Below are 24327 nucleotides of genomic sequence, written 5' to 3'. Positions count from 1 at the left end.
TCAGCAATGTTTTTAGTTTTTAGTGAATAAGTCTTACATATCTTTCGTCATATTTATCCCTATTATTTTGTATTTTTTGATGCTTATTTTAAATGGTATTGCTGGGGCTTCCCTGGTGGCCCAGTGGTTAAGACTCTGCCCTTCCAATGCAGGGGGCATGTGTTTGAATTCTGTTCAGGGAACTAAGATCTCACATGCTGCAGTGGTGCAGCCAAAAAAATTAAATAAATAAATGCTATTGCTTTTTAATTTTCAGTCATTAATTACTAGTATACTATTAAATTTGTATATTTATCTTGTATTCTGCAACCTTACTAAATCACTTACTAATTCTAGTAGCATTTTTGTGTATTCCATTGGATTTTCTATGTAGCTGATTATCTTGTCTACAAATAAAGACAGGTATATTTCTTTCTTTCCAATTGGGATGCTTTCTTTTTGGTTTATTTTTCTTGTTTTATTGAACTGGCTAAGCCTCCAGTACAATGTTGAATAGAAGTAGTGTGAGTAGATATCTTTGCCCTGTTCCTGATCTTACGGGGAAAGCATTTAACCATTAAGTCATATATGTTAGATATAGTCTTTTTGTACATGCCATTTAGAAGGCTGAAGAAGTTCCCTTCTATTTCTAGTTGTTGAAAGTTTCTATCAGGAATGAATATTGTTTTTGTCAAATGCTTTTTCTATGCCAGTGAGATGATCATATGTTTTTTTAAAATTTCTTTTTTAGTTTATTAGTATGATAAATTGTATTGAATGTTAAACCAAACTTGCATTCATGGAATAAATCCCACTTGGTCATGGTAAATTATCCTTTTTAATATGATGTGGTATTTGATTTGCTAAAATTTTGTTGAGGAGTTTTGTATCTATGTTCATGAGAAATACTTGTCTGTAGTTTTCTTTTTTGTAATATCTTTGTTTGTTTTTGGTATCAGATTAATGCTGGCCTCGTGAATAACTTGGAAAGTTTTCCCTCTTTGGTTTTCCAGAAGAATTTGTGTAGTGTTGGCAATTACCTTCCTTAAATATTTGGTAGAATCTAACAGTGAAACCACTTGGCCTTGGAGATTTGTTTGTTTTTGGTGAGAAAGTTGTTAACTAAAAATTTAATTTTAAAAATAAATACACGGCTGCTTGCATTTTGTGTTTCTTGAGTAAATTTTGCTTATTTGTATCTTTCAAATAATTTGTCCATGTCATCCAAGTTTTTGAATTCTGTAACAAAAGTTATTCATGATATTCCTGTATTATTTTAACAGTATAGGATCTATAGTGATACTTTCTCTTTCATTGCTTATGTTGATAATTTGTCTTTTCTCTCTTTGTTTCTGTCTCTGTCTCTCTGATTATTTTGGCTAGAGGTTTGTCAATTTTATGATTTTTTTGAAAATAGTAATTTAGGTTTTATTGAGTTTTTTTTCCTGTTTTTCTATTTTACTGATTTTCGCTGGTATCTTTAGTATTTCCTTTCTCCTGCTTACTTGGGGTTTAATTTGCTCTTACAAATTGAAGTATAGTTGATTTACAATGTTGTGTTAGTTTCAAGTGTACATCAAAGTGATTCAGTTATATATATATATCTCATAATATATATCTCATATTTTCTTTATCCATTTATCCCTTGATGGACACTTGGGTTGCTTCCATGTCTTGGCTATTGTAAATAATTTGCTCTTTTTTTAGCTTTATTAGGTGGAGGCCTAGGGCATTGATTTTGGTTCTATTTTCTAATGTAGCCATATAAAGCTGTGCATTTCTCTCTAAGCAGTGTTCTGACTGCATCTTACATGTTTTCTGATGTTGTGGGGTTTTTTTTACATTTATTTCAAATATTTTCTAATTTCTTTTGTAATGTTTAGAATTTATTTCACCAACTTACTTAGAAGTTCATTGGTTAATTTCTAAATATTAGGGGATTTTCCAGATTTATCAAAATTGATTTGTAATTTCACTTCATTGTGTTCATAAATGTAAAACGTATGATTGCAACCTTTTATATATTTTGAGACTTGTTTTACGCCCCAGCATATGGTCTGTTTTGGTGAAAATTACATACACACTTCAAAATAATATATATTGTTATTGAGGAGAGCATTCTTTAACTGTCATTTAGATATACTTGGTGTTGTGCAGGTTTTCTCTATCCTTATGATTTTGTATTTGTTATTTGTTGACAGAGGAGTGTTGAAGTTGCCTATTATAACTGGCTTTACATATGTCTTCTTTCTGTTCTTTCAGTTTTTGCTATGTGTATTTTGAAGCTCTCTTATTGGATGCATATACATTAAGCATTGTTGTATCTTCTTGACGAAAGGACCCATTTGTAATTATGGAAGGTTCTTCTTTATCCCTGGTGATATTCTTTTTTTCTGAAATATGTGTTGTTTGGTATTAATGCAGCCAGCCACTGCTGCTTTCTTTTTAATTTTTACATTGTCTGTTTTTAATATCCTTTTTTCTAAAATATTCTTAACAGCTTCACTGAGATACAGTTTACCTACTTTTCACTTCATTCATTTAATGTATACAATTCAGTGGCTTTTAGTGTAGTCAGAGTTGTGTGACCATCACCACAATCAGTTGTAGAATGTTTTTATTCTTCACAAAAGAAACTGTGAGCCCCCTGGCCATCAGCACACAATTTTCTCCTGTCCCCTGCCCCCCTTGCCAGCTACTGGGAACTACTGATTTATTTTCTGTTTCTTCAGATTTGCCTATTCTGGACATTTCATATAAATGGAATCATATAATATATGATTTCTCTAGTTGCGGTGAGCGGGGCCTACTCTTCGTTGTGGTGTGCGGGCTTCTCGTTGTGATGGCTTCTCTGGTTGCGGAGCACGGGCTCTAGGCACGTGGGCTTCAATAGTTATGGAACGTGGGCTCAGTAGTTGTGGCTTGTGGGCTCTAGAGTACAGAGTAGCTGTGGCGCACAGGCTTAGTTGCTCTGCGGCATGTGGGATCTTCCCAGACCAGGGCTAAAACCCATGTTCCCTGCACTGGCAGGCGGATTCTTAACCGCTGCACCACCAGGGAAGTCCCATCTCTTTAATTGCTGAATATTCCACTGTATGGATTTACCACATTTTATTTATCCATTCATTAGTTGATGAGCATTTGGGTTGTTTACAATTTTGGGTTTTTACAAATAATCCTGCTATGCATTTTTGTTTACAGGTTGTTGTATGGACATATGTTTTCATTTCTCTTGGCTATATACACCTAGGAATGAAATTTTGCTGGATCATGGTAACTCTGTTTAACCATTTGAGGAGCTGCCAGACTGTTTTCCAGAGCAGCTGTGCCATTTTACCTTCCCCCAGCAGCATATGAGGATTCGATTTTCTGTACATCCTAGCCAGTACTTATTACTGTCTGTCTTTTGATTATGGCCATCTTGGTGGGTGTGAAATGCTGTCTCGTTGTTCACCTTCATTTTGAAATATATTTTTGATGGGCATATAATTCTAGGTTTATAGATTCATTAGTTCTTAAGATATCATTTTTTTGTCTTCTGGCTTATGTAGTTTCTGAGGGAGAAGTATATGAACAGCCTTAACTTTTTTGTCACTCTACTTAATGTGTCTTTTCTCCAGCTGTTTAAAAACTTTTGTTTGTATAATTTGTTCTCAGCAATTTGATTTTGATATGCTTTGGTGTAAATATGTTTGTATGCGTGAATGTGTGTGTATATTTATACTGCTTGTGGTTTGTTTAGTTGCTTGTTCTTTTTTGAACGTTTCATAAAGTCTGGAAGATGTTCAGATATTATTTTTCCAAACATTTTTTTGGTCCTTTTTCCATCCTCATTCTGAGACTTCAGTTATATCTATGTTGGACAACTTCACATAATCCCACAGGTGACTTGAGGATCTTCTTTTTCTCCAGTCTTTTTTCTCTGTGCTTTATATGGGATAGATTTTATTGCTGTGTTCTTTCTTTTTCATTGTCTAATCTTTTAATCTTATCCAGTGAAATTTTCATTTCAGATGATATATTTTTCATCGTTAGGAGTTCCATTTAGTTTTTATGTTTAATTTCTTTTGTTATTTTTGCATCTTTAAAAAATACCTGTAACAGAGCTCTAATTTCTGTTTTTATGTACTTCTTTGCTAGTTCTGTCACTTCTGGTATTTTGGATTTCTCTGAAGATTATTTTGTTTTTCCTAGTTACATGTCATTTTTTTGGTTCTTACCATGTCTTATAAGTTTTGATTGGATAATTGTCATTATATTATGTTATTGAGTGCCTGGATTTTGGGGAGCTTTTTTTTCTTAGAGGGTGTTGGTCTTTGTTTTGGCAAATAGTTTAGTTGTTTTCAGATCCACTTGATCCCAATCCCATCAGACCCCATTTTTAAGCTTTGGTAGGCCCTCCTTCATTCCAGGGGTTGCTGGGGGTAGTATTCATCTACTTTGAAAAACTCAGAAACCCCCAGGGACTCTTCACTTTGGCTGTTCAGAGTTAAGATGTTGCTCTGTCTTGTCTGAGCTCCTTGAAGTGTTTATCTTACATCTTGCTGCTGTCTGTCTGTCTCTCCTTCCTTGCCTTCTCTCCCTCCCTTCTCTTCCTTCTCTTCCTTCCCTCCCTTCTTTATGCCTGTTCATGCAGAATTTCAGTTTCCCTATGCCTGGCCTAGTACTTAGCAAAGACTCAAGGGAACCCTTATGTAAATTTCTGCATCTTTTTTCTGCATTGCTTCCTGTTTTTTTTTTTTTGGAATTCTGCTGCACAACCTTAAGGTGCACAAGCTTTCCTGAACTCCTGTCTCTGATGCTAACTCTGCTAAGTTGCTGGGCTCTGTTTGGGTTTTCTCTGACTGTGTCCATGATCTAGAAATCACATTCAGTCAGATAACCCAGATAACTATTTTTTATTTTACTTATTTATTTTTTGGCTGCGTTGGGTCTTTGTTGCTGCGCCTGGGCTTTTTCTAGTTGTGGCGAGCGGGGGCTACTCAACGTTGCAGTGCACGGGCTTCTCATTGCAGTGGCTTCTCTTGTTGCGGAGCACGGGCTCTAGACGCATGGGCTTCAGTATTTGTGGCACATGGGCTCAGTAGTTGTGGCTTATGGGCTCTAGAGTGCTGACTCAGTAGTTGTGGAGCACGGGCTTTGTTGCTCAGAGGCATGTGGGATCTTCCCGGACCAGGGCTCGAACCCATGTCCCCTGCTTTGGCAGGCGGATTCTTAACCACTGTGCCACCAGGGAAGCCCCCAGATAACTATTAAATTCACCTTGTTTGTTTCCCTTTTTTCAGAGATCACAGTTCTGTGTTACTTGATGTTCACTATGTGAAAGCAGTTGTTTTATGTATTTTAGCCAGTATTTTACTTCTTAAGAGTGAGAGTTCATGTCTGTTCTTTGTTATTCCTTAATGGCTGGAAGCCTAGTTATTTTTTTTTCAAGCTATAAATACTCATTATACTACTAGGTTTTATGTTCCCTGTGGAAAGATATCTGACCATCTTTCTATCTCTAGCACATAGAAGGGATTAAATATTTCTTAATGATGCTCTTCAATTAGGAAAGACACTAATATTTTCTGTGCAGAAAGCTTTTGTTTTATATTCTTATCATACTCTGAATTTTAAGAAATTTCTCATGGGTAGTTGTAATCCACTTTGAAAGATTACTTATTAGAATTTTAAAAACCATCATTGTGAACGAGTTCCATACCATGACAAAAAAGTTCCAAAATTTAATTTGCCTAGAATCAACATTCCTCTTCTCAGGATAGCATTCAACCATGTCTAAGTTATTCTGACCTTAAGTTATCCAATTTTTAGGATTATTTAGACGTCTTTTCCTGCCTTATTTTAAAAAATTTCTTGCTTTTATTTCATTTACTTTCTTTCTGCTCACATCTCTATTAGGGAGCCTGCATGTGGTGGTGGGGGGGAGAGCTAGCACATTTGGCTTTTGATTCAGTTTTAATGTTTAGAGGTTGTCAAAAGTAATGTCAAAATCTTGTTTTAGATTTCCATGGCCCCTGGAAATAGAATTCTTTTCTTTTGGTGTCTGCTATAGAGGTGTTTAATTGGCTGTCATTCTTTAACCTGTCACTGATATTGAAGTACACTAGAAATTTGAATGAATCTTATTGATCTGTTACAGTTGGAGTATGAGTGTGTTAGGGAAAGGACAATGGGGAAGTAAAGTAACATTCTTTATTGCCAGAAATCACTGGGTTTTGTACTAATTAGCCTTGAAAAATGTGGAGTTATTTGACAGACCAGATGTTTTCACTGTGCAGCCATGTGTCTCATCAGTGAATGTGCCTTGTGTCTGCAGGCAACATTGTTAGATTTTTCTCATTCTATAAACAATGTTCCAAAATATAACTAAACCCTAAAGTGTGTTTATCTTTTTGGCTTAATTTCTAGGTTTATATCCATTCTAAAGTTTCTCTCTAGAGGAAATGCATTTTATTGCACATAGCTCTTCGTACCTAATTGTAATATAAACACCATTCTGTTTATACTAAACCATGTGAATTGTATTGTTTGTGAGTCTGTAAAATTTTAATAAAAGCAACCATTTCAGATTAAACTATATTTGTAATTTTATTTCTTAATTTAGGGGAAATAAATCTTTCTTCCCTTCGTTTATTTGGACTAAGATTTTGATTTTTGGAACACAGGAGGGAAAAACATAAGCAAAGAAAACAAGTAAATCCAACCTCTGATCTTTAGTGTTTGTGGTATTACGTGCATTGGAGTAAGAAGAGTTTAAGTATCTCCCATGGAATTCATTCTTAAAACCTGAAATAGAACTATAAGTCTTTTACTTACAGGATCAAAACTGAGTTTTTCCTATACTAAATATGGGAAATGTAGAAATTAAAAACGTGAAGAAGAAAGCTATTACCCATAATGTTCCTATCCAAAGGAAAGAAAAATCATGGTTTACATTTTTGTATATATTAGTCATTTTCTGTGTACTTATATTTGTGTGTGTGCTTGTATTTAGTACTGTGTAGCTCATACATACATATGTATTCATAATTTACACATGTATAATATTTGTAATTTTGAAAAACGTTATGATCATACTTGTAAGTTCAATTTTTTTGAAATAATTTTCACTCAACAATATTGTAAACACTTCGCTGTTTTATTATTCTTTGCATATACATATATACTACATGGATATATCATAATGCGTTTAACCAATTCCTTGTTAATAGACTTCTAGATTAGTTTTTTATTTGTTAATATAAATAACTACAGTTCAAGAGGCTTATACATATTTTTGTACATGTAATTTTTTTGTGGGGGAGAATGCAACTGTTTAGAATACTTGTTTGGTGAAATTTTACATTGAAAACGTGAATAATATAAATATGTTTATCAGCAGGCTGTGAATTCTCATTTATTAAAACCCCTGATAATAATATCCATTATTTTTTAAGAAATCGTTGGCAGTTTGAGTGACAAAATTTTATTTTTTATTTTCATTTCTTCACATCAGTTCAACTTTTTTTTTTTCGTGTTTGCCATTTTGAGGGCTCTTTTGTGGCTTTTCTTTGTTCATTGCTTAAAAAAAAAATCCCTCAAAAAAAAATCTAATGTGTCTGATATTAATATAGCCATTCAAGCACTTTTATGGTTACTTTTGGGGTGTATCTTATTCTAGCTTTTACTTAAGTCTGTTTGTATCTGTGATTCTAAAGTGGGTTTCTTGTAAGCAACATATAGTTGGAGCATGCTTTTTTTTTTTTGCGGTACGCGGGCCTCTCACTGTTGTGGCTTCTCCCGTTGCGGAGCACAGGCTCCGGACGCGCAGGCTCAGCAGCCATGGCTCACAGGCCTAGACGCTCTGCGGCATGTGGGATCTTCTCGGACCGGGGCATGAACCTGCGTCCCCTGCATCGGCAGGCGGACTCTCAACCACTGCGCCACCAGGGAAGCCCAGGATCATGCTTTTTATATTATTTACTTTTTTTTTTTTTTTTTTTTTTTTTTAAATTTGTTGGGTCTTCGTTTCTGTGCGAGGGCTTTCTCTAGTTGTGGCAAGCGGGGGCCACTCTTCATTGCGGTGCACGGGCCTCTCACTATCGCGGCCTCTCTTGTTGTGGAGCACAGGCTCCAGACGCGCAGGCTCAGTAATTGTGGCTCACGGGCCCAGTTGCTCCACGGCATGTGGGATCTTCCCAGACCAGGGCTCGAACCCGTGTCCCCTGCATTGGCAGGCAGATTCTCAACCACTGCACCACCAGGGAAGCCCTATTATTTACTTATTTTTAATTTTTATTTATTTTTTTGAAGATGTTGGGGATAGGAGTTTATTAATTTATTTTTGCTGTGTTGGGTCTTCGTTTCTGTGCGAGGGCTTTCTCTAGTTCTGGCAAGCGGGGGCCACTCTTCATTGTGGTGCGCGGGCCTCTCACTATCGCGGCCTCTCTTGTTGCGGAGCACAGGCTCCAGACTTGCAGGCTCAGTAGTTGTGGCTCACAGGCCTAGTTGCTCCGCGGCATGTGGGATCCTCCCAGACCAGGGTTTGAACCTGTGTCCCCTGCATTAGCAGGCAGATTCTCAACCACTGCGCCACCAGGGAAGCCCTATTTTTTATTTTATTTTAGCCGCACTGTGCGGCATGCGGGATCTTAGTTCCCCAACCAGGGATTGAACCCATGCCCCCTGCGGTGGAAGCATGGAGCCTTAACCGCTGGAACGCCAGGGAAGTCCCTGGATCATGCTTTTTAAATCCTGTCTGACAGTGTCTGCCTTTTGAACATGTATTTTTAATTTTTTTATTTTTTTGTGGTACATGGGCCTCTCACTGTTTTGGCCTCTTCTGTTGCGGAGCACAGGCTCCGGACGCGCAGGCCCAGCGGCCATGGCTTACGGGCCCAGCCGCTCCGCGGCATGTGGGATCTTCCTGGACCGGGGCACGAACCCGTGTCCCCTGCATCGGCAGGTGGACTCTCAACCACTGCGCCACCAGGGAAGCCCCAGTGTCTGCCTTTTGATTTGTGTGCTTATTAGTCCATTTGCATTTAATATAATTATTAATATGGTTGGGTTTTGCTCTTTACTTTCTATGTTTTTCATGTCTTTTTTGTTCTTATTTATCTTTTACTTCTTTTTTGTATTAAATATTTTGTAGTATACTATTTTAATTCTTCCGTAAACCTTTTAATGTTGTATTTTTTGAGGTTTTTTTTTTTTTTTTAGAGGTTACTCTGTGGATTATAATCTTCTTTGTTTGTCACAGTCTACTTTAGGTCATTGCTCGTGTAGTTTTGATATAATATATAGAAGTAGTTTTGCTTCAGCTTAGCTCCATTTCTTCCCTCTTCTTTTGTGCTATTATTGTCATTTATATTATATCTATATTTATAAACCCAACAATACAGTGTTATAATCATTGCTTTAAAAGCTATTGTCTTTTACTGATAGTAAAAGAAGAAAAGAGAAAAAACCCCACATTTATTCAGTCTTTTATATTTAGCATATATTTACTCTTTCCTATGTTCTTCATTTTTTTTCCTCTGAATTCAAGTTACTATCATTTCCTTTCTGGCTTTCTTTAGTATTTCTTGTAAGGCAGATCTGCTAGCAAGGAATTCTATTAGTCTTTGTTTATCTGGGAATATAATTCATTTTCATTTTTAAAGGCTAGTCATCAGCTAATGGTTGGTCCTGGGTGCTCAAAGAAACTTGAGCTGAGAAAGGTGTCTACCCTTTGTTAGTGGACTTGTATGTGGGTTAGGGAGTGCATTCAAAATTCAGGCAAGTTTTCAAGTCTGCTGAGCTTTTATATTCTGCCAAGCCTTCTCCTATGTACAGGCCTGCAGTCTCCTAGTCAGCTAAGGATGTGTGGAGTGCTTAGGCCCTTTTAGGTGTCCCCTGCATTTGTGCACAGCTTCTCAGTCAGCTAGGGGTATTCAGAGAGCTATCAGGTTATTCTATGGTTCTCTTATTTCCGGGACTTCCCTGTTAAGTTTTTGGTTAGTCCTCCAGTCTGCTCTTTGTTCCAACCTAGACGAACTTCAGGCCAGTAGAGCTGGAGGTTCCCCCCACTCTCTTCCTATTTTAAAATGAATTTGCTACTTTTCCTAACAACACCACTCCATCTAAGATTTTCACCCTCTGCTCCAAATCATGTCAGCCCCTAACTGAAGAGAAGCTGCTGATTTTCCTGACAAGCCATAACCAGTGATGGGGTGAGGGGAGGTGGAGAGGGTGATGGAGGTAGCCCCAGGCAAGAATGCCACAAAGTCCCTCTCTATTTAGCAGTTTTCATGAATAAACCCTTCTCAATTTGTTGTTCTCCTCTGCAGAGTCCTTTCCAATTTCCGGAGTCTTGAAATGGTTGTTTGGGACAGTTTTGTCTAGTTTATATTTGCTTTTTGGGTAGAAGATTTGCTAAGCTCTTCTGTGTGCCATAGTTGGAAGTCTATCCTTGGGTACTTTATTTTATGGGATGATTTTTGTGGCATTGATATGATCATTTTATATTTCCCTTTATTTATTTTTTCCTAGCAATGGCCTTTATTCTTTATGTAATGAGTTTCATTGGTGGATTTTCAAAGTTTTCTGTATTCTTGGGAAAAATCTTTTTTTGATTATAATTTATTAAGTCCTGTAATATATATATTGATTTTTAATAATTTGACATTAATTTTTCCATTCATGTTTTTTTGGAAACTTAATCCTGGATTTGTCTTAATGTACAGTGAAAACTAATTCAGGCTAGAAATTTTGCCTGAGGAATATATCTGTGGCCCTAAAGAAGACTGAGTTGAGCTAAAGGTGATGCAATTCCTTTTATAGGCATTATCCTGCACTGAAAACTCTGGAACATCTAGAGCATACCTATCTGCCTCAAGTAAGCCATTATCGATTCTGCAAGGTGATGGTGGACAATATCCCCAAGCTTCGAGAAGAAATTAAGGATGTTTCTATGTCTGATCTCAAAGACTTTCTGGAGAGTATCCGCAAACATTCAGACAAAATTGGAGAGACTGCCATGAAGCAAGTAGGTCTTGGGTTTATGATAGGTTGGCCAATGACTTTGCAAGTATTCTGTTAAACACAGATTTCTTTTTGCTAAATGTCTTAATTGTTTCTTGTCATTTTAGGGAAGTCCTTCATCTTTATGGGAACACATGATTTTAAAATATCTTTTATTTTCTTAGCAGAGCAGTGAATTATTTACTAGTATATTGTTTTGCTCTGTGAATATTCAGTACATACTGATTGATTGTGATGGTTTATATTGGTGCTTTGAAGAGGCTTTTCTATTTTTTGAATACTTTTCTTGACTTTGGGTATGATTTGAAGCCCAAGATTTTTTTTCCCCCCAAGATTTTTAGAAGTTCTCTTTCTAGTTAATGAGCTAAATTGTGCTGCAGGTACCTTTGGTTGATTATTTACTGTGTAAGCAAGATGTCATGTTATATATGAATATTTCTATAACTGTTATTTCTGATATCAATGGGTATCAGTGAAAAAAGGCCTTTTGGGAAATGCTGGGAATTATGATCACAGAAAGGAATTTGTTTATAGCTTATAAATTAACAATGTGTTGAAAGTATTTTGATTTTTTTCTTTCAATATCTTCATCTCTAAGTTATGAAAGCCACAAGGAACGTCCAGAAGTACTTTGTCGTTATGAATAAAGAACAGTAATAATTTACAGTATTACTTGCTCTTTTGAAATTTAAGTCACACTGCTTTTATTAAAATTTCTCAGTATACCTTATGATGTAACCTATAACAATAAGTAGAAGATCCAGCTGTTTATGGAAAGTGTTTTTTGGTTCTATAAACAACTGTGTTCTTGAATAAGTCATTTGTAGTTCTTAATTCTGTGAGGAATGAGGGAGTAGGTCATATTTTGGGTCATATTTTTGGTCTCAGCTAGCCTTGGTAATCTTTTAGATATGTCTTTGATTCTGCAAAAGAGATCTGCCTCTTTGGAAATCCCTTTCCTAAGGGAATACACATATTCTTTTCCCAATTCTTCTTTTAATTTCCTTATTGTTATACTTTACGAAGTGGAAAGCTTAAAACTAGTTGATGATAAACCCTGATGGAAATAATCATATCATGTCATTTTTTTTAGTGGTGAAGAAACAAAATTAATCATTGAAAATACACTTTTGCCTTGCTGTGTATATTTTGAGTACAGGAATGAAGGTATCTTGTAAGACAAGTCTTTATTGTGGTTGACAAATTTTTACTAATTTTTCAAAATATACAAGAGTATAGTACAAAGTTGCTTTTCCTAGGCCTTTGCTTGAGAAATTACTTCCTTTTTGGTGAAAGAGAGGATTCCATGAAGAATATTGTTATTTCATTTAATGTGAGATATCTGCTCTCTCCCCTAATTATCTGAAGAAATTAAGGCCTAGGCCAGGGAAGTGATTTGCTCAAGTTCAGACAGCTTGTAAAGGTCAGATTCTGTAGTAGAATTCAGATTAGACTGAGATGAATTTGTCTGCTATGGCACTCAAAATGTGTAAACTGTTAGCTGTTGGCTGTATTTTTGTCATTTAAAGAAATGGTGAAGAAACCTTTCGTGAATTCAGGACTTTTTAATTAACTGATAACCCTTTATTCCTCCTATAGCATTTTTCATCTTAAGTATAGCTCTTATTGCATGTATTACTATCCTATGCTATGGTATATATAAGATCATTGAATAAAGATATCTTACACATTTTAAAATCTTGTAGTACCTAAAAAGTAAGGAAAGTAGGAGGGAGAGAAACTACCATATACTTTGTACGTAGTAGGTGTTCAGTAAATATTTGTTTGAATTCATGGATGTTAGAAAAGAGGGAGAGGATCTGGTTTATTTCTCACTTATGTCAAGCCCAAAATGATGTTTCTGATTTGTGATGGTTTTCTTTGCAATGGTGATTTAAGGAAAGTTTCCATTATATGGGTCTGTCATTTTTAATATGGTTTTGAAGATGCTGCAAAAGGGGAAAGACCAAAGAGTATTGCATGTGGTAGGGTTTTTAAGGGCTAGGCATGGATGTGACACATCATCACTTTTTCTCTGATTTCACTGGCCAGAACTTAATAACATGGCCATAGCAACCTGTAAGGGATGCTGGGGAATATAATCTCACTCTGTCTAAGAGAAGAACACAGTTTTGGTGCATAGTAGCTAGTCTCTGGCACAGTTCTACCCTTTTGGTCATCAAATATTTCTTCACTCCTTTTTTTTTTAAAATAAATTTATTTATTTATGGCTGTGTTGGGTCTTCGTTGCTGCGCGTGAGCTTTCTCTAGTTGTGGCAAGTGGGGGCTACTCTTCGTTGCAGTGTGTGGGCTTCTCGTTGTGGTGGCTTCTCTTGTTGTAGAGCATGGGCTCTAGGTGTACAGGCTCAGTAGTTGTGGCTCGTAGGCTCAGTAGTTGTGGCACACGGGCCTAGTTGCTCCACTGCATGTGGGATCTTCCCGGACCAGGGCTCGAACCCGTGTCCCCTGCAGTGGCAGGGGGATTCTTAACCACTGCGCCATCAGGGAATTCCATATCTGTTCACTCTTCCTCTCATCCATAGAACATACTTGTCCCTTCCCTAAGGAATACAACTCAATATCCCATCTAGTTACTACATCCATCTCAAAGTATGATATCTTCCAGGGATGCTCAGTACTCTCCATCAGATCCAGATGTGGCTCTTCAGTGGGCTGATGACCAGGAACTAAGATAGGTTATCTGCACCTGTGGCCCTCCCACCCTCAGTATACCATGGAGAAGCTAGAACAGAATAGCTACAACAAAAACTTCCATTTAGAAAAGGGAAGAACAGGAGATGTACAGTATTACCTGCTTCATAGCCAATCATGTAATCCTTTTGGGCCATCATTGGGAAATCTTTCTGCCTTAGTAGTAGGGGAACTTCCTTGTCTAGATGTTGATTCTGTGGAAAGAACTCCTTTGTCCATTGTGCTCCTGGGCTCTTGGCTGCATCTTAGTTTTTCTTTTCCTATTTTTTTCTGTGTACATTTCTGAAGTGTGTGCTGGGGAATATACCTTCATTTGAAGATTTTTCTCTCTCTCTCTGTAGATATACACATACATCTACATTTACACTTATATCTACAACCACATTTATATCTCTATCTTTCAGTGCTTACTTTCTGCTTCTACAAGTTTAGGAGCCCAAGGGTTGTTTTAAGGTTCTGAACAAAGTTTTATTTAGTCCAGATTTGTGGGGTTTTGACATTATAGTTAACTCAAAACTTAGTAGACCTCTGATCTGTCTCTTTCCAATAGGTTCTATTTAGATACCATACCCACTGTTCTTTTCTAAATATAATTTTCAGGAATGATTTTTTTTCTTCTTCTCTGTTTGGGGAGGTAGTAGAGTTGGGGGAGCATAACCCTTGCCTCATGTCTCTTTCTTACTTAGGCCCTACTTGGAGGCTATATGAAATAACGGGTAAGAAAACCATACCTGAATCTAATTTTTGCCTCAGGATTAAGTCACTTTGTTCAAGGAGGTCTTCTTTGGACTTAATTGCTCAAAATTTACCATCTTTTTCTTTTACTATTTGGGATCTATATGTGTTCAGCTTTCTAACCCTCTGAGGCCCAAGTTTCTGACCTTGTGCTATTCCCTGTAATTTCAGTTTTCAAAGTAGGAAATTCTGTGCTCATCGTTTTTGTGTAAAACCTTGCTAAAAGCAGAAAGCAAATGCCAATATACACTATAACTCTCTCTCTACCTTCACATATAGAGCTACAGACCCAATAGACACGTGGTGTGCCTTTTCATTTATTACAGGTTCCAGTTTTGCCAGTTGTTTTGCCACAGTATCACAGGGCTTTTCAGGCCTTTGACTTGCTAAATATATATTCTTGTGGCCTACTGCCTGACCTCTAAACTGATGTCATTTATTTTAGGTTTTTTTGTTATGGCAACACCATTCTTCCAATGCCAGTGCCTGTTTCTTTAAATAATGATGCCTGTTGTAATAGCTAAGCTCTAAAATCTCACCGTAGAAATTTTATTTTTCGCTCATGTGACGTCCAAAATGGATGTTCCTGGTTGGGTAGCTCTTCTTTAAGTGACTGTGAAGCGATCCAGGACTCTTCCAACTTGTGGCTCTATCACTTCAACATGTGGCTTTCAATGTTACAGCAGTAGAGAAAAAAGTAAATAATGCCTGGAGATTTTTTTTTTTTAATTGACCAGGCTTGTAAGTGATACATATGACTGCTGCCAACATTACATCAGCAGAAGCTCATACACTGCAAGCGAGGATTAGAAATATAGTCTATCTGTGTGACCAGGAGAAAGAGGAAATGCGTTTGGCGAATACCTAGCTAGTCTGCTACAACCTGCTATTACAGAGCTTAGAAAAATACATATTTCCATGTCTCTTGTCTGTTTTTCTTCACAATTTCATCTCTTTGACATTTCTCTCCATATATTTGCTTTCTAATTTACTAATCCAGTTTTTAGCATTGTCTATGCCACTATTCAGAACTTTATCATCATCATCAGTTTTAGTTCAGCAACTGCAGTTTTGGCCTTAAAAATGTGTTCTTTTCCTTAAAAAAAATTCTAAGTGACCTTTAGAATCATACAAGAAAACAGATTTGAAAATATCACTTAATATTGATAGTTGGTCTGGGAGCTTCTGGAAATTATATAAATGATTGTGCTTTTTCTTGGTGGACATCTCCCGTTTTCTTCTTCCACTTACCCTATCCTGAGTTGCTGCATTGACCCATGGGTGGGGCTTTGTCCTTAGTACAATGAAATGATGGAGGCAGTTGGTAGATTGGCTTATCTTTGGGATATACCAGTTAAACTACCAGAAGGACTCCACCCTAATTAGGGTTTAATGAGCAAATGTGGCTCCAAACTTTTACCTGAGATTATAATCTCAAACTGTTTGTTGTCCAATTTTATCAAGAGATATGATGCAAAAAATACTATTTGAGGATGATGCAAAAATACTGTTTGAGGATGACCTGAAGGATATGTAGTTTATACATTTCTCTGTATTCCAACTATTATATTGTCTCTGGATAAAGCTTTATCTGTAGGAAGCTTTTTGCTTTGATTACATGTGGTAGGCAGAATTCTAAGATGGTCCCCAGGATTCCTGCCCCCTGGTCTGTGCATCTTGTAAAATCCTCTCCCTTGAGCGTGTGAACCTAATATATAAGGTGAGAACCTTTAAAAGAGGGTCTAGAGGTCAGATATAAAGTTAGAGAGATTAAAAACTGCAGCAGATGCTTTACTATTGGTCTTGAAGAAACAGAATGCCATGTTTTGGAGGGGGCCACACGGCAGGGAACTGTAGGCAGCCTTGAGTTGCTGAGAGCTATCCCCAGCCGACAGTCAGCAAGAAAATGGGGACCTGAGTCCTACAACCACAAGGAACTGGGTTCTGCCAACAATATGAGTGAACTTAGAAGACTGTGAGCTCCAGATGAAACCACAGACCTGACTGACATCATGATTTCAGCCTGTCGAGACCCTGAGCAGAAGGCCCAGCAAAAACATGTTGAATTCCTGACCCATGGAAACTTAGATAATAATTGTGTGTAGTTTCAAGTCACTAAGTTTATAGTAGTATGTTACACAGCAGTAGAAAACTAATACACTCTGTTATTTTGGTCTTGAATAGAATTACTTTTTACTAAACTGTACATTTTTATTTTAATTTTGCCTTTGGGTCTAGGAAACAATGGTATAGTCAGTCTGGTTTAAAAGGTGTCAAGCTAGAAGTTTCTGAGTCTTTCACTTGTCTTCCAATATACAATACCTGGGAAGCTGCAGAAAAGTAAGAAAAATGTATAAGTATGAAAACTAGGATAGAAGAAGTTCAATCATATAGCAGAATCTGAGGAGGAATTTAAAAATTGTCCATTCTACTGTGTATTACCATGTCGAATTTTAAGTCAAGCGGTCTTATTTTACAAAAAAAACGTTTCATGTTCCTGTATATTATCTTTTTAACACGGTATTGTAATGAAAGCATTTAATGGACCCACCTATGAGTCTTCCATGGGAAGTAGAGCCATAGTTAAAGCAAGTAGAAAAACCCTCCCTTTTATCCTGTTCCATTTTCTGTGTTGATATTCTTACAGTGTGCTTCCAAAATACTGTGTATGTCTTATTTTTAAATAATCAGCTTAGCTTGAACTGTTTTATAAAAAATGTCTAAAGTAGTTCTTCGTTAATTGTCTGCTGTTTTTTAGTTCTCCTTTTGCAATTGATTTCTGTAATTCACTTGTTATGGAATTGATTTGTGCAGGAGGGAAGTTCTGTATTTGTTATTTTGGTTAGTTTGCCGTAGGCTTTGTGGGACTAAATAACATTTGTAAGGTAAACATTCTTGGCTAGGTTGATTTCTATGTGGGGCCCTTTAACAAAGGGAAGGATTTACTTACTTTTAAAATTCTAACTTGGCTTTGCCAAATTATATAGGTTATATGACTGATGCTTAGAACAGGAACTGGTTGCTTATAAAAGAAATGGAAGGCTCCCCAGGCATTCTTCCTTTAGTAACTAGTTTTAAAGAAACTGCTCCTTGGGTGAGATTAACTGTCACCATGGTTCTGTCAGCCCTTGACTTTCTTTGATTAAGTCTTGACTAGAGCAAAATATGCTGTTTTATTTATTGTGTAGAACATCTTTGACTTAAATCAGGCATAGTACTACCAACTGAGTTCACATAGGCCATGCAATGACTGCCAAGTAAAAGCAGTATTGCTGTTGAAATCTCTTTTGCGCTGGATGCTATGCAAAACTTCCACAGAATATGGCCTTTGGAGTCAAAGAAGTTGGTGCTCACTTGGTTTGGTGTTCCTGGATTTACTTTTTATTTTCTTTTCTTCTTGATTTTGGTATTTTTGTGTTTGTACTAATTCTTGCTCCTTATTCTTTGATGATGTGGATGGCCTGCGGGTAAGGTGGGGGAATGTGAGAGCTGTGTTATATGGGATTCTTGAAGTAGGCAACAATCAGAGTAGCTTATGATAGATAGTACAATTTTAGAATCTGAAGAGGATAGTAGGGATTTAGTTTACTGTTCAGTAATATGATAGTTAACAGAATAGACTTTGGAGTTTGGATTAGACTCCTAGATTTGTCATTTGCTAGCTGTATGACAGTGGGCAAGTTATTAAACATCACATTCAGTCTTCACAACTGTACAGTTGGAATTTTTAATCTTCTTTGAAAAGATGTGGAAATATTTAGGGAAATCAAGTACTTAGCTTAGTCCCAGGCTTATAATACATGTTAAATTAAAAGAAAGAAAGAAAAAGAACCATCCTAGATGAATGGTGAACGTAAATAGATTCTAAGAGTATGGAGAAGGGGAAGATTAAAATTAGAGTTAAACTTGATGATTGAACTACTTTTAATTTTATTCCTAAAATTCAATTTTCTGTGACAATTTTCAGACTTGAATTAGATCTCATTTTTAATCATTTTTTTCTCCTTACCATAAAAATTATTTCTATTGTATACACTTCTAAAATATTTTGAACCTGAGTTCAGTTAAAAAGATGACAATTAAATTTAAAAGATCAATGACCCTTGATTCATGTTGAGTGAAAGAGAATTTATTCCTTAAATCTAATTTGATGGCAATATTACAGTTTGCTTTTGAGTTTTCTTCAGGATAAAAAGGAAACTATATGGTGTGTGTATATATAATAAACATATTATTTATTTGCTTTGGCTAAGCAAAGCATACCAGCTTATCAGGAGAAATTTTCTTGTTATTAAATTTTAAGAGAAAATTGTCATATGGGTTCTCAGTATAATTTGTGAACATGGATTTTTAGTGTGCTCATCCTAAAATAGACCATTACTTTAGAGGAACAGCAGCTATTGCAATACTTACACCATCTCTCACAAATATACTACATATATGCATATATATATATATATATATATGTTTAAGTTATTTTAAGATTAAATTCTTTTGAGAATATTCCTTTTACTGAGCCTTGGCTTGTACTAGAAAGCAGTAATACTTAATTTAAAACAATATGGTATCATAAGAATAAACTGCTGAGTAGAACAGAATACAAGAACAGAAATTGACCCAAATGTATAGTATAAGAATTTAATAAGTGATAAAGGTAGTGTTATACAAGAGGCATAGACACAAATTAGTATTATGCCATATAGGTATAAAGTAACTTTTCCTCAGTAAACCTTATAGGCAGAAAGGTCAGAACAGTGCCTGAGAATACCATCTTCCTGTCATTTTGTGGAGGGACCTGATGGGTTCAACTTTGCTGTATAAACAGTGGGACATGCCTCAGGAGAAGGACCCTGCTCTTGTAATATTGATAGGGAAGCTGGGAGAAGGGCAAGAACATCTAGTCAATATGTACTAGGTGGATCCTTGCTGGTCAGAGAAGTGACTTGGCTAGGGGAATTCTATCAATGCCTCTTAGATTAGCTAAAGAGACTTAGTATTCTTCAGATGAGCTGACTCAGTCTATTGAGTTAGTAACTAGTTTTACCAGTTCATTGCTAAGCTTTGAGAATGGGGAAGGTAGAGAGCCACTAGGGCCCTCCAAGATAGCATCTCATGGCACTAGGGAATGCTGTTAGCATGACTGCTGCTTTACTTATCTGTCTTCCCAACCAGTTTATGGTCTCTGTAAGGACAGAGGTATGTTTTTTACCTTTATATCTTCAGCACCTTGCTAGCATAGTGCTTGGTCATAGTAGATAGTTAATAAATCAATTAATTACTCTTAATTGTGTATTTAATTAAATTTAATGTACCTACACCTTAACATTTTTCAGGAAAAGCCATCCTTTTTTTTTTAATATTTAAGGTATATCCTCTTATTCCAATTATATTCTTAAGTATATGAAAACATTAAAATTGCACTTTGAATGGATTTTGAAACTATCTGAAAATACTGTGGAGGTACTAAGAAGTGATCAAATTAACTTCTTGTTAAAGATAGTGGGTCGAACACATATATTTCTATCTTCCACCTCTCCAAACTCATAAAAACAACAGCTAAGGGAATTTTTTTAAAAAACACGAGCTCCCAAACATAAAGACTCTAGGAGAGCAGGTGATAGCAGCATTTTTTAGAAATTGGAAAGTAAAAAGATGTGTGATAATTGTCCTAACATATCCAAGAAAACTCAGTCCTAAACCAGTAGTAGAAGAAAATGAGAACAACCCAATTTTTAGTGTTTTGCAGAACCCCTATGTTTAAGAAATTGCTGGCATCAGGGAAAGGGGGTAAAACTGATGGCCAAACAGGAAGATTGGTTGAATGTCTATTTCAGAACCAGTTAGACATCTGGATTCCTTCCCCAGCTTTTTCCTATCAGTTAACTACCTGATCCCAACTCTAGCTGAAGATCAGAGAACAATAGACACAAACTGAAAACAGTGAAAGTTTATATACTAAATACTGAGATTTATCCTAAATCTCACAGCCCTCTTTTCTGATTTGGTTCCCAGAACCAGGCTTATACCCTTTAGGTGTGAGATTGGAAGATAATCTGAATACTCTGAATAATATGATTAGCCCAAGAGAAGTATCCTAAAGATATGTCCACTGAGTAGTCCCCAGTAAAAAGGGCAAGTCAGATCACTTTGAAGGCCACAGTAGACTAGACTGATGTACATTCAGTCAGCTTTTTAGTTTCCCAATTTAAAATTTGAGCAGATGGCTAAGGATCACCAGATATTTGAGAAAAGATTCTAACATGAAAGTAGAGTCAGAACAAACACATACAAAGAAGCAGAAGATAGGGACTATGCAAGAAGAGGAAAACCTAAAAGGCAAAAAAACCCAAACTATTGTCAGTAGTATTAGAAAGATAATAGAAAATAAATTACATGTAAAAAGCAAGATCAGAATGCTGCATAAAAGGAGAAGTGCAGAGAACAAAAAGAATTTTAGAAATTAAAAATATGATAGCAGAAAACACTTAAAGGAGGGTTTGGAAAATAAAGTTAAAAATATATTCCAGAGGGAAGAGTAAAAAGAAAAAGAGATAGAACATGGGAAATAGAAAAGATATAAGAATATTAAGGGGCAGTCTAGGCGATCCAGCATTTGAATACTAAGCATTCTAGAAAAATAAAGCAAAAATGAAGGGAAGGAATTCATCACAGAAATCATATGGGAAAATTTCCAAAATTCTAAGACATGAACATGCAGATTAAAGGACCCACCAACTATCCAACAAAAGGCGTGAAAAGAGACTTATATCAAGGCATATTGTGAATTTTCAGAAGCCAGAGGACAAAGTGAAAATCCTAAATGTCTTTAGAGGTTAAAAACAATATATTATATGGCTTGGCTATGTATTGCATTTATACAGTTATAATAATTAAATGCTAAAAGTTAATATAGGTAATTAATCCATTGGTTTATCTCTGTTGTAGAGGGATACGTGAATGGACACTGCACAGATATTTGGTGCTGGTGTTAAGAATGTGAAAGAGGGCTTCCCTGGTGGTGCAGTGGTTGAGAGTCCGCCTGCCGATGCAGGGGATGCGGGTTCGTGCCCCTGTCTGGGAGGATCCCACATGCTGCGGAGCGGCTAGGCCCGTGAGCCATGGCCGCTGAGCCTGCGTGTCCGGAGCCTGTGCTCCGCAACGGGAGAGGCCCCAACAGTGAGAGGCCCGCGTACCGCAAAAAAAAACGGAATGTGAAAGAGACCTTAAACCCCCGTCTTCCATGGTGGAAAGTCAATAGATAATGCTTAGAACTTAAAAACCCCACAATAACCAAAAGGCAGAAACAATCCTAGTGTCCATTGATGGATGGATAAACAAAATGTGGTATATACATATAATGGAATATTTTTTAGCCTTAAAAAAGGAAATTTGGACACATGCTACAACATGAATGAACCTTGAAGACATTATGCTAAGTGAAATAAGCCAGGCATGAAAGGACAAATATTGTATAGTTCCACTTATCTGAGGTTCTGAAGTAGTCAAATTCATAAAGACAGAAGGTAGAATGATGGTTTCCAGGGGCTAGCAGTAAAAGGGATGAGGAGTTAATGTTTAATGGGTACAGAGTTTTGGTTGGGGAAGATGAAGAAGTTCTAAAGATGGGTGGTGGTGATGGTTGTACAACAAGGTGAATGTACCTAATGCCACAGAACTGTACAGTTAAAAATGGTTAAAATGGAAAATTTTATGTCATAAATTTTACCACAATTAAAAAAACCTAAAGAAATAAGCAGTAGCACACATAAGCATGGTATGTAGCGATAAAGATGTAAACATCAAAAGAGTGGTTGCTTCTGGGGAGCAGGATTTGGGGAGAAAGGGGAGAGGAGGAAACGGTTGTTTCTCATAATAAACTGTTTATGTATAACTTAACTATGCATAGTTTTGCATGTATAACTTAGGGAAGATATATTGAACACACACAAAAAGAAAAGAAACTTAAGTCAGGTTAGGTGTATGTGTATAACATGGGATTTGTTGGTGGACTGGATATGAGGTAGTAAATGTTCCAACTCTCAGGGTACAGAGGAAGCGTTCCCTTACTTAAGGGACTATTTATACCTATCTATGGCATTATTGCTTTTCTTTTCTGTTTTATGTGGGTAATTGAGGAGTCTCCAGTCTTCAGATTCATAGCTGTAACAAGGTGGGAAAGGAATTATGTGTTAGTTGTAACTTAAACTGAGGTCTATTCAAATCTCTGTTGTATTGTGTGCCTTATTAAAGAAGTGAACAGATAAATTTGATTTAATAGGCAACAAAGCAAATTAAAAAAATAATATAAAAATCTTGAAAGCGATGATAAAGTTTGCAAATTTGTGATAACCAGAATGTTCTCTTTCCCCTGCCTTGAATTCTTAAGTTAAATATTTACCATTGTTCAGAAGAGAATATGAGTTCTTCAATACCTTGCTTTGGTTGCAAAATGTCACACTACCTCACCCCTGCCACTGTTGCAGGTTCACACTCATTTCATACTTGGGCATGTGTTCTGGTGAGTGAGTAGTCCCTGTGCTGCTGCAGGAGAAGATGGGGAAAGAGGGAGTTAAAAGAGCAGTGAAGGAAAGTAGTGCTGATAGGCTAGCCTACATATAATTTGACTTGGCCTCAGAGTTTTGTGGGAGAGAGCCAGTGTTAACTTTCTGTTAAATTTACAATAAAGGAAAATGACCTACACTATGAAGTTTTTCTTCGGTAGTTTGTACAATAACTGAACTTCATTCCGTTACAATATTCCTGGGATTTCCTGCAGCCTCCAAGTATCATGAAAAATTGTACCACACTAATGTGGAAATGAAATTCAGGTCACTGAACTCACTTTTTTTTTTTTTGCGGTACGCGGGCCTCTCACTGTTGTGGCCTCTCCCGTTGCGGAGCACAGGCTCCGGCCGCACAGGCTCAGCGGCCATGGCTCACGGGCCCAGCCGCTCCGCGGCATGTGGGATCTTCCCAGACCGGGGCACAAACCTGCGTCCTCTGCATCAGCAGGCGGACTCTCAACCACTGCGCCACCAGGGAAGCCCCCTGAACTCACTTTTGACTTGAACTTGAGACCAGCACTTTCGACCTAACTTATCAGGTAGAAATGAATTGATCTTATTGACATAAATAAGATGCTACCTGTTTGTGTTTTTGTTATATAATTTAGCCTCTGAAATATGCAGTGATATGAAAGGTTATTTAAAATGATGCCTTAAATATAATATGTAAATATACAGCCTAAGTGCTGTTAAATATTCCTGTACAGGGGGCCAAGAACAACCACTTTATTGTCTTTATTATCAGATTAAGTTTATTATTATTTTTTAAAAAGCCTTTATTTTCAAATTTTATTTATTTATTTTTGGCTGCGTTGGGTCTTTGTTGCTGCGCGCGGGCTTTCTCTAGTTGGGGTGAGCGGGTGCTACTCTTTGTTGTGGTGAGCGGGCTTCTCATTGCGGTGGCTTCTCTAGTTGCGGAGCAGGGCTCCAGGCATGTGGGCTTCAGTAGTTGTGGTGCGTGGGCTCAGCAGTTGTGGTTTGCGGGCTCTAGGGCGTGGGCTCAGTAGTTGTGGCGCATGGGCTTAGTTGTTCCGCGGCATGTGGGATCTTCCTAGACCAGGGCTTGAACCCGTGTCCCCTGCATTGGCAGGCAGATTCTTAACCACTGCGCCACCAGGGAAGCCCCAAGCCTTTATTTATTTGCTTATTTATTTTTGGCCGCACAGCGCAGCTTGCCCGGGCCCTTGGCAGTAGAAGCACGGAGTCCTAACCACTGGACCACCAGGGAATTCCCATTATCAGATGAAGTTTAGATCTGTTCAGACACAGCCTCTCTCTGCCTTTCTAAATGATGAATGGAAGCAAGATGTATTTTCATCTCATTGGAATG

The 24327-nt window shown here is 37.0% G+C and overlaps 1 protein-coding gene across 6 annotated transcripts in view; it reads left to right on the top strand.

The window, feature by feature from the left end:
• EXOC6B (exocyst complex component 6B) overlaps positions 1–24327 on the top strand; it is a 729400-nt gene that overhangs the window by 102877 nt on the left and 602196 nt on the right. For 5 of the 6 annotated variants that reach the window (XR_004352738.1, XM_032652455.1, XM_032652454.1 and 2 more), the window contains exon 6: positions 10786–10990. Coding sequence is in view for 5 of the 6 variants with exons in the window: in XM_032652455.1 (XP_032508346.1) it covers positions 10786–10990 (205 nt within the window). In the remaining variant the exon portion in view is untranslated. The remainder of the gene's footprint in view (positions 1–10785; positions 10991–24327) is intronic. The other variant, XM_032652456.1, reaches the window with a different exon arrangement.

Source organism: Phocoena sinus, chromosome 13 (assembly GCF_008692025.1).
Source record: "Phocoena sinus isolate mPhoSin1 chromosome 13, mPhoSin1.pri, whole genome shotgun sequence".
Classification (NCBI taxonomy): Eukaryota; Metazoa; Chordata; class Mammalia; order Artiodactyla; family Phocoenidae; genus Phocoena; species Phocoena sinus.
The sequence above is the reverse complement of the archived record's forward strand: the minus strand, read 5'-3'. Positions and strand labels throughout refer to the sequence as shown.